Source organism: Theobroma cacao, chromosome 9 (genome assembly GCF_053813885.1).
Source record: "Theobroma cacao isolate CCN51 chromosome 9, ASM5381388v1, whole genome shotgun sequence".
NCBI lineage: Eukaryota > Viridiplantae > Streptophyta > Magnoliopsida > Malvales > Malvaceae > Theobroma > Theobroma cacao.
Window position 1 is genome coordinate 42,423,669 of NC_142647.1, and position 11,846 is coordinate 42,435,514.

The 11,846-nt window shown below is 32.2% G+C and overlaps 1 protein-coding gene across 1 annotated transcript; it reads left to right on the forward strand.

Annotated features, from left to right (window-relative positions):
- The first annotated feature begins 253 nt into the window (after positions 1-253).
- Positions 254-1,884, forward strand: LOC18589945 (putative methyltransferase TCM_000331). The gene is made up of 4 exons (XM_007015148.3): positions 254-347; positions 442-849; positions 1,101-1,355; positions 1,442-1,884. Exons 1-4 carry the CDS (start codon positions 267-269, stop codon positions 1,802-1,804), a joined length of 1,107 nt encoding a protein of 368 aa, XP_007015210.3. The 5' UTR covers positions 254-266; the 3' UTR covers positions 1,805-1,884.
- The last annotated feature ends 9,962 nt before the right edge of the window (positions 1,885-11,846 follow it).

Sequence of the window (11,846 nt, forward strand, 5' to 3'; positions counted from 1 at the left end):
CAAAGTTGTCTCCACATAATAACATTAGCATTAAATACAACACTTTAATATGAGACATACGTGTTAAACACTTGTAAAAACACAAGACAAGTGTTTGACAAGTGTTTAATGCAAAGCCAACTCAAACATGCAAGCCAATACATCATACACATGACAGCTTGCATTTGCTAATTCATAGTACAACAAAGCAAACTGAATTAAAGTCAAAATACATATTATTTAAGGCAAGTATTATCTCAACAAAACTGAAGACGACGGCAGAAAGAATGGCTATGGCAGATATTACTGTTCTTTGCATGAATGCGGGCGACAAAGAAACTAGCTATGCCGATAATTCCGTGTTACAAGTCACTTTCTCTCTTCCAATCTGCAAAATTATTATCCAAGCTCTCATGTATTTTTTTTTTTTAAATCTGAGACTTATCCCCTTTTTTATTTCAGAAAACAATATTATTGAAGACGAGGCCAATCCTAGAGCATACCATCAGAGACATGTTGAGCAAGCTTCTTCCAGTTACTTGTATTAAGGTGGCAGACTTGGGTTGTGCTTCAGGTCCCAACACCTTCTTCACCATATCTCAAATTATTGACACCATCACCGGGATATGCCAACATACACACTGCAAATCACCAGAGTTTCAAGTGTTTCTGAATGATCTTCCAAGAAACGACTTCAACACTGTTTTTAGGTCTGTTCCTGCTTTTTGTGCTAGGCTTAAGGAAGAGAAGGGAGACATGATGGGGTCTTGTTTCATATCAGGAATACCAGGTTCCTTTTATGAAAGACTCTTTCCAAGCGGGAGCATACACTTTGTACGTTCTTCATATGGTGTTCATTGGCTCTCAAAGGTTAGCATATCTCTTTTTTTAACTAAACGTGATTCCTAAAGTTATAATTCATATATATGTACGTTTGCAATTTTGGGAATGTCAACGTTTTGGAACATAGATGTTCAAAATGTAGAACCTACCACAGGTTGCCTTCAACTTTAATTTACTTCTACCATAATTTTCTTTCCACTAACATAAATGGAGGCAATACTATTGTTGTAATTATGTGTATTGCCTCCATTTATGTGATTTTTGTGAGTGTTTTTTAGATCCCAGGAAGGGTTGAAAATAATAAGGGGAATATATACATGGCAAAGTCAAGCCCTCCCAGTGTACTCAAAGCTTACTCTGATCAATTTCAAAAGGACTTCTCCAACTTTCTACGCTTACGTTCCGAAGAAATAATATGTGGAGGGCGAATGGTTCTTACTATGGTTGGTAGGAGCATTGCAAACCCCACAAGCAAAGATTGTTGTTGCTTATGGGAACTATTAACCAAATCACTCTTTGATTTAGTGGCCGAGGTTAGTTTCTTTACATAAACGTATCAATTATCATACTAAATATACATTACATTAATTTCATAAACCACACTCTATTTGACTAGCAGGGACTCATAGAAGAGTCTGATGTGGACTCATTCAATATGCCTTGCTATAACCCTTGTCAAGAAGAAGTGCTGGAAATCGTTGAAAAGGAAGGGTCTTTCGATCTTGATAAGCTAGAAAAGTTTGGAGTCAATTGGGATCCTGAAGACGACGTTTGTAATAAAAACTTTGTATTCAACAAGTATAAGAGTGGGCAAAATGTTGCCAATTGCATAAGAGCTATTACTGAACCCCTGCTTGCTAGTCATTTTGGAGAGACCATAATTCACAATTTGTTCACCAGATATGCACAACATGTGGCTGAGCATCTATCCATTGAGAAAACCAAGTTCGTTAATATAGTCATTTCAATGACTAGGAAATAATTGGCCACACCTGATGCTTTAGCTGACCAACGATCGAGGGTTGAATTCTAGATATTATATATATATATATATAATCTTCCTTATGTTATTGCCTAAGACTTTATGGGCATTTGGCCGTCATTGTGCTGTATTTGATTTACGACGAACATTGAGATCTTCAGTTATATTGTTTAATGAAACATATTACATGATTCAATGGTAATAGGAATTTGATTCAGTCCAAAAATGTAACAAAAAGAAAAATCCATTCTAGTACAGAATATCTACCAGCAACTTAATTCTGAAAAATTGATGAATTAATGTCAATTGATATATATATATATATATATATATATATATATATGCATGCACGTTTATGCACTCTTAAGTAACAATTGGATATTATTAACCTATAAAATAAAAAATTATCATTATCCATTATTACTAATAAATGAAAATGCACAAGTTCATGTCATGACAACACGAGCTCCAAAAGGTACAAGAAAATTTTTTAATTTGTCAAGGATATTGTCGACTTTTGCTGGGAAAAATTAATTGATGTTAATCTAAATGGGAAGAAAAGAAGGACTCGAGAAAGAAAATAAAGAGGAAAGAGAAAGATCGAGAAAGAAGAGAGAAAAAAAGATGGAAGAGGTAAGAGACGGGTGAGTTTTAGAGGACGAACTAAAATCTTATGTCCCTTTTTTATTCACCAATAAAATATTATCATGTTGCATAATAGAAACTTCTTAGTTCCATTCCATAGGATCAAGAGCTTACCATATTGGACTAGCACATACTTTGATGTCATTTGTAATGATTCAAATCCAAGCACTATTTGCCCAATAACTTTTTAAGTTTAAATCACATAACTTTTAAAAGCTTAAGCTTAGATTTCTAGTAGTGATTAGTTTGAATTATTATATAAGTTTTAACAATCACATTCACATCTGATGTACAATTGGATATCATGATTAGGCCTATCAATATGGGTCGACCCGACCCAGCCCGGCTTAGGCCCTTTAGGTTGAAAAAATATGGGGTGGGCCGAGCCAGCTCATTTTTTATATGGGTTGTCAAATTCCTAAGCCCATGGGTAGAGCTGGGCTAGTCCATTTTTTTCAAAAAAAAATTTTTTACTCGTTATCAATAAAATTATGCCATAATTTAATCCATAAATTGAATCATAAAAATTTGTTACAAACAAATAAATTACACCAAACATAAATGAGCAAATACATTACATCAAATATAAATAAAATTTCAATCTTTAACACAATTACACAAACTACAATCCCATCAATATAACTACATAAGTATATAATCAAATATTTACGAACTTCAAGACTAATTTATGTTCTTCTCAATCTTCATCCTCAATCAAAACATTTGTGTACTGTTTGGACAGCAATGATGTCTCCAAGTCTGAATCATCATCATCTAATATTCATTGTCATACAAAAAATAATGAGTTTCAATTTTAACTAAAATTATTAATTTAACAGATAAGATTAAAGACATTTAAATATATAAAACAAACAATACCATCGGCAGGTAAAGAAAAGCCATGCAACCAATTTTTTTTGCAAACAAGCATTTGAATATTTTCATGGCAAAGGGAACTTCTAAACTTGGTGAGAACATGACCACCAATACTAAAAGCAGACTCTGATGCTACCATAGTAATCGGAATGCTCAATACATCTCGTGCCATAATAGAAAGATCAGGAAAGCGCTTAACATTATCCTTCCAATAATTAAGCACATCCAAGTCTTCAAACCTTTATAATAAAGCTTTGCCTCATCTAAATAAATATCCAACTCAGACTTTCCAACAATAGAAATTGTTTCATTTTGAAACATTTTGAACTCCTACAATTTTTAAATACATAAACAAAAAAAATAATTATCAAAAAATAAATAAAGTAACATAAATTCTCATGTAATAAGATGAAGGAAAGACACAAAACTTATACTAAAGATCTTTGATCCCTTGGGTTTAGTTCCCCCTCCGGCTTGCTTAGGCAAATTACTCATTGAGTGAGAAGATGTAGTTGACGCACGAGTGTTGCGTGCATATTCTTCAAAGAGCTCATACAACTTTGTTTTTACATTTTCTAACTTTTCATGACAAGTGGAAGCATCAATCTTAGAATAGCAAAATTTTAAGAAATCAAGCTTCATCCTTGGGTCAAGAATAACTCCAAATGCAAGCACTACACTATAATCTTTCCAATACTTATCAAATTTCATTTTCATCCTTTGAGACATATAACCTCATCTTTATTATGCAAATGCTCATTTAAAATCGATTCAATTTTCCAAACTTGCATGAAATACAAGTTGAAAGTTGGATAAGATGAACCAAGTATCAAGTTTGTGGTCTCATAAAAGGGCTCCAAGAATTCATAAATTATCATTGCTCTCCCCCATTCCTCATCAGATGGATTATATTTATAAGTTCTATCAACAAATTGGAGGCTAACAAAAGCTTTTTGATATTTGATTGCACTTTCAAGCATCAAATATGTTGAATTCCATCTAGTTGACACATCTAAACGCAACCTAACACCCGCATCAATACCAACATGTTGAACACATTCTTGAAATTTTGTCATCCTCTCATCCGATGCCTTTACATATTTCACACTCTCTATAATTTTAAACAATGTTTCATTGACTAATTTCAAGCCCTCTTGAACAATAAGATTTAATATATGAGCACAACAACGCATATGAAAAAATTCACCATCACAAATCAAGCTATTTTGCAAATAAAGATGACCTTTCAAGATAGCTTGCATGTTATCATTAGCAAAATCATTATCTAAAGTAAAAGAGAAAATTTTTTATCTATTCACCATTCTTTCAAACAATCAAATACAGTAGTAACTAATTCAACTCCAGTATGTGGAGGAGGCATACGACAAAAGTTGAGTAACTTGCTATATAACTTCCAATTTTCATTGACAAAGTGAGCAATCAAACAAATATAGCCCTTAGAAGTAGATGATGTCCATACATCAGAAGTTAAACAAATTCTATTAGGTACCTTGGCTATGGCTTGTTTAAGTTTCTCTTTCTCTCTCAAATAAATTCTCTAGACATCAGATACATTAGTGTTTCTAGAAAGCATCACCACATATGGATTTACATACCTAGCCCAAGCTCTAATCTTATTATATTCAACAAAAGCATAAGGCAAGTCATGCTTAATCATGGCTTCAGCAAGCATGTCACGTGAAATCCTAGGATCAAACTTTCTAGCCTTTACTTTCCCTTCATAATCCATTAGCATTTGATGTGGATTAAAATAGGAAAGGAATTTACAAGTGTCAATGTGACGATGCAAATGTGAAGTGCCATAATTAGAGCCACTAGGTTTAGGGCTAACCTAATACTATGTTTTACAACAGCTACAAGTTGCCCTTTCTACTCTATTTTGCTTTTTGCCTATTTTAGTGAAAAAATTCCAAACATTTGAAGTTTCTTTTTTGGCCCTCTTATTCAATTGTTCAGATTCAGATATATGAGATTGAGAGGCAATTTCATCCTCATTCAAAATATTCACGTCATCATCCACATTTATACAGTTTTCAACTGATTGATCCATCACCGCTACCTTCAAATAACATAAACATGAATAAAAAATATTAAAAATTTACATAAACTGATTGATCCAATTCAAAAGTTGGATTGTAGGCAAAGCTGAATTCATTTATAAAAGAAAAAAATTATTGAAATTAGAACTATCATATTCATCTTGTAGATTTAATTTTATCCATTCTCTAGTGTTAATATATTGTTCATCTTGGAATGACCAAAATTATAATTCATTTAAAGGAAAAAAAGATATCATTTTTCTTTTACCTTAATCTGTCATCTTGTTTAGTAAGAGGATTAAACCATTTATGATAAGGGAGATATATCAAGATTTCAAGACTACTATAAGCTGCCTTTGCCATCAACCGTGTTAGTGAAACATTGGGCGGAAACATGAACAAAATAAATAACTTGAGTTTTACAGTAAGCATGATTTCACGCAACAACAATAATAAAGTTCAGGACTCTTACACAAAACATCTTAGTTCAATAAAATAACTACTACAAATGCCGATATATTCTTTATCATAAGATATGGAAATGTCTAGCAACACATCACAAAAGTTAAACCACTTCTAACATTTTTAATTTTCTTTACAAAATTACTGTTAAAAGTTATCAGAGGTTTACTTGGGCTACTAGAGGAGAGATTCCAACCTAGCCTAATGACTGATGAGAGAAGCAAATCTGAGGAGATATGTTACCGACGAAGTTGAGGAGGAATCATCTCCAAAGTTGAAAGAAGCTGTCTGCTTTCCAGCAAATCAAAGGAGGTGGGTCGGGTAAAAGAAAACTCAGAGCACTAGGCAGGACCACAGGAGTGGTGCGATCTACGATTTGTGATGGCTAATGGGGATAGGAGTGGGGAGTGCCAGAATGGTGATCGGCTGAAGGTGAGAAGTGAGAAATTGGGCGAGGAACCGTCGATGCCGATGGGTGTGGTTGGATGTTGGATGGGAGAAATGAAACTGAGAGGCGAGACTGCGAAAAGTGAGAAATTGGGCATGCACCGTCGATGCTGATAGGCGATGGTCTAATGCTGGATGCTGGATAAGAGAAATGAAACTGAGAGGGGAGAAGGCGAGAAGTTGAGAAGTTGCAGAGAGTCGTGCGTGATTCACCGTGAAGGAAAGAAACAGGTGGCAGATGGGTCGGGTGGGGTGTTAGACTTAGCTAGTTAGATGGACTTAGGCGGTTAGGTAGGGTATTTTTTTTTTGGCCCATAGGGTTGTCCCGCCCCAACTAGGGTCATGCTCTTAATTAACCAGGCTAGCCCATTTAGGCCCGATTTTAATATGGGCCTAAATTTTCAAGCCCAACTCATTGCATATTTAATAAAAAATGGGCCGACCCGGGCTAAGCCCATTTTGACAGTTCTAATCATGATCCCACCAACTCAAATCATTGATATGCTCATCAAGGTCACATATTACATTCACAATCAATGCTCATTCTATGGGATCAATATCTTACCAGTGTAATGTGGAAGCCTACACTAGACTAGCACATACTCTGATACCATTTGTAATGATTCAAGTGCAAGCATCACTAGTCTAACAACTTTTTACACCTAAACCACATGGCTTTCAAAAGCTTAAACTCAAGTTGCTAGTAATAATTGACTTAGATTCTTATATAGGTCTTAACAATTACATTCTCATTCGATGTGAGCAATACTCAGAGTTTATGAAAATTTGAATTTGGGGACCAAATTCTTGTAAGTGGGGAAATATATAATAGCCCACCTAAAAGACAATTAAAATAGTACATTATTAAAATCTCAAATTTGACAAATATGTCCTTTATTGAATTGCTTGTTAAATAATACTTGGGTTTATATCAAAATATTAGAAAAGTTTAATTAGAATTGATTTAAATACCTTAATTAACATTAGAAGTCATTTTCTTTTATGGAGAAAACTCTCTTGACGTTAGTTTTTTTTAGAAGAAAACCTTAAAAGTCAAATTCAAGCTAAAAATTGAGAGAAAATCCCTTCAATTGAAGAATTAAGGTAAGATTGTGTTTTAATATTATGGAAAATCTTGTATTTTGCCTAGTTTTGCACAAAACCCCAAGTTTAGTATATGCTTTATCAATTTTTCGTCCAAAATTGGTACTGTTCCAATGACTTTCTGGCAATATAATGGATATCAATGGAAATGTCTTGATAAGATCTTTCTAATGGTTTTTGCAGCACCTTATCTAGTTGAATAATTAGGGAGATATAAATTTTTGAAATTGGTTGAAAACCTATTTTTGACAGTATTGACAATTTAATTTTAAGTCACCAAAACTCCACATTCCGATAACATTTTAAGTTGATTCTTTAGGGTTTTTTAGAGTATGAAATGTGTTCTTCATTTTGGTTTTAATGGTTCGGTTAGAGGCTTTTTGTGTTAAGTGAATTTCAAAATAGGCTCGTTGAATATGAAAACTCATAAATTTGGGTATTTCACTAAACTAGCACATCCCCTGATACCACTAAATCTGTTACTTCAAAGATAATTTGTTAAATAAATATTCATTCACACAAATATTCACTAAAATTCAAATAACTCAAATTTTTTGAAGTTAATATCAAAATAAGTTAAAGTTATGTTTTTGACAATCTTTGTTTCTAAAATGAATTTGTTTATTAAAGTATGATATGTAAGGTTCAATTTGATACTGATTACACCTCTGGTTTCAACCTAGGTTGTCAATTATAAATTCTTAAAGTAAGTTAAATGACCATTAAAGTTTAAAATTCCAAAATTTATGAAAAATCATTTTTTACTTATTTCTAAAATTATTTTTGACCTATTTTGATAGAAACTTCAGAAATTTGAGTTATTTGAATTTTAGTGAATTTTTGCATAAATAAATATTCATTCATCAAATTATCTTTGAATTAACAGATTTAGTAATAAAGCATGTGTTAGTCTAGTGCGAGCTTCCACATTGTATTGATGAGATCTTAGTCCTTATGGAATGAGCCTTGATTGTGAATGTAATGTGTGGCCTTAAAGAGAACATCAAGGATTTGAATGGATGGAATTGTGATGCCCCATCCCACATCAAATGTAAATATAATTATTAAAACTTATATAATTATCCAAGTCAATCACTACTAGCAACTTAGCTGAAGCTTTTGAGGGACACGTGATTTTCATCTAAAAAGTTGTTGCACCAATGGTGCTTGGATTTAGGTCGTTACAAAATGATTCGTTGATAAAAAAAAGAATGAAATTTTCTTTAAACTTACCATATAAATTCTTGATGAACCCAAACTATCAAACTAGAGATCAACTGCTTATCAGAATCCATCTCAATTGGATGGACTACTTGAAAAAATCCATAAATTCTTTATGAACCCAAACTATCAAGCAATAGATCAACTGCCTGATAGAATCCATCTCAATTAGATAAACTGTCAAACTAGAAATCAACTGCTTGATACAATCTATCTCAATTGGATGGACTACTTGACAAAATCCAATCCATCTCGAAACAAAACTAAAGCGTTTGACAAATCAAACTAACGATATAAACAAATGGAAATCTCCTACCCCAACTTTTTACCCTGATATTGTACTTTTTTTCTCCCACCAACAAAATGTTGCCACGTTGCATAATAAAATAGCATCCAACAAATTTTACAGCTCTACTATTTCTTTCTCTAGTTTTTATGTTTTTGTAAACCAATTTATGGGTATGAATTCTATCTTCAAAGGGAGCTTTTATCAAACAATTGGTATGACTTTGAGATTTTATATTTCCTTTTGTCCGTTGTTCATTGCCACAAGATTAAGTCTCTCAAATGGCTGTCCTTATGCTGAAGTATGTGTTGTGGTTTTAATATTACCATTGCTTGATGTCTTGTTAACAACAATTTATGTCGAAAAGTAAATCCTCTACCCCATTTCTTACCTCATCCTCCACTCAACTCTCATAAATTGTATTGTATTTTTTATTATTAATTAATACATGTTTGGTTTTAATTTTTTTTCTTATTTCTTACTCTTATATTTTTTTCCTCTTTCTCTCTTCACAGCTTGGTACAGATACCCTCTTCTTTAGCTCAAGTATTGAATACCTGAAGCAAACTTTCTCCTACTCTAAGAAAAACTTTCTCCTTGTAAACTTCGTTGATCCTTCAAAAAGAAAAACTGAATTTCATCAAAGAGCCCAAAGAAATCCAACAACCCATCAATGATTTCCACGTCTTCATTACTTAGAATCTAAGTAACTACTTTTTGATGCTACATTGATCAAGCTTCGTTATACTAATCCCTCAACGTAGTTTAAAGTTACCTTGATCTTGATCTTGGTTTTGGTCATATCTAACTATGGCGTTTGCCAACAATTCAAGCTAAAGCCACCCAAGAGCTAAAGGGAAAAACTCGAGCAATTAATACTATAATAAAAAAAAAGAGAGCGCGATCATAGTGTGATGATAATTCCTTCTTTGGTTGAATTGGGTTGCAGAATCATATTAAGAAATGCAGAAGTAGTTATTGATGTTGTTATCTATTCTTCCAACTATTAAAGATCATTTGCCAATAGAGAAAGAGGGAAAAAATATGAGAGAGAAAGAGAAGAAAAAAAAAAACCAAACATGTGTTAACAATTAATTAAAAGGATAAACTCCATATAGACTTTATATGATATGACATTTCCCTTAAAATGGATGTTAATTTAAAGATTATATTTGATACATATAGATTTTATATTTATGTTGTCAGTCCACCACAATACATCACTCATTCATAAATAAAAATAGAACCCTTTAAAATCTTGAAAATAAAGATAAATTTTTTTTACATAAAATCATATTAAAAATATAACTTTTTTCATTTTCTTTCTAAACTTTCTTAAATCCCTTTCTTGTACTTTATGTACACAACCATTCAAACCAAAATAAAACCTCTCTTTAATCTATTAGTAAGAACATCTGTAACCAATTTGGTTTTTCTTTATGGGTAAAAAATTCAAAGTCATAAACTAACAAAAAATCTTGACAAGAAAAAAAATCAAAGTTAAACTTTCTTGGAATCAACCTTCCAAAATCCTCTTTGTTTGACATAGCATCAACCCAAATTTAATAGGGACAAAAGTGTTGTTAGCCATAATCAGGTCTGTGAGTCACAAATTAAACAAGGAAAAAATTGTGTAAAGGAGGTTCTTGTGACAAAGAGAGGAAGCCTTGCAAACAAGTAAAAGATATACCGAAAGTGACGAAAAGGATAATCAGAGCAATTCTAAGCTCTGAGTGAGAATAAGGTAGTTTTGAAAAGTGAATATCCTCAAATGAATTGTGAAGGCTTTATATATAATGTCAAAAGTGGCGGTTACTCAAGAATAAACTTTAATACATGTAATAAACAATATTATTAAGAAGAGCTTTAATATGAGTTACCACTATTGTAATACATTATGTGGATATTAAAAGGATGATTTTATGGCATATAATGAGTAACGAATAGAAACTCATTATGTGACCATTAAAGCAATTGGGTGTAATAAGACTTATTATCGAGTAGAATGTTATAGAGAAGAGTTATATGTGAAAAGCTATACAAAAACAAGTTAAAAGAAGAAGTTGTACATGAAAAGGTACAAAAGAAAAAGTCGTACGTGAACAACTACAAGAGAACAAGCTAAAGGTGAAAGAGAGAAACACTTGCACTTTAAGAAAAGGTTAAAAGGAAGACTTCTTAAATACCTCCATATTTGAGTCACCAAGCCAAACTCTTCACAATATCTCAAAATGAAAGTAACTTGTAAACTTTGTCACTTATTCAGGGTTGTTTTCACTGCTATCTGTGCGAAGTAATTATTCTGTGCGAGGTAATTATTCTGTGCGAGATAGTTGTTTCACTTTTATTAGTTGTCCTGTGTGAAGTAGTGCTTCACTTGCTTTAGTTGTTCTGCGTGAAGTAGTGCTTCACTTGTTCTAGTTGTTCTCATTATTTTTTGTATAGCATTACGCTTAATACAACTCTAAATAAAGAATAAAGGGTAACCAAAATTAACTATCTATATTTTGCACCCTGCATAAGAATTCTGAGTTAAAAATAATTTTTATCAATTGATTTAGAGAAAAAAATTATTTTGTACTATACTGTAACACCTTAATTGTAACAATTTGTGTTTTAATACTTTGCATTGTAACGCCTTAGATAGTAACGCCTTGAATAGTAATGTCTTAGGCAGTAACACCTCAAGCAATGACATGTTATTGTCTTGTGCAATAATTGAATGGTAGTTTAATAATATATTTTATGGGTGAAATAAAATAAGATTTTCAAGATAAAAAAAGTTAATTAACTGTAAAAGAATAAACAAATCTTGAATTTTTGTGTTTGTAAATAGTTAAGAATACTATTTTGTGTGTGGTACCATTTTTTATTTTTTTATTTTTCATTATTATTATTTTTGGTTTCTCAATTATTGGCCCTTGCATGAAATTTTTTTATA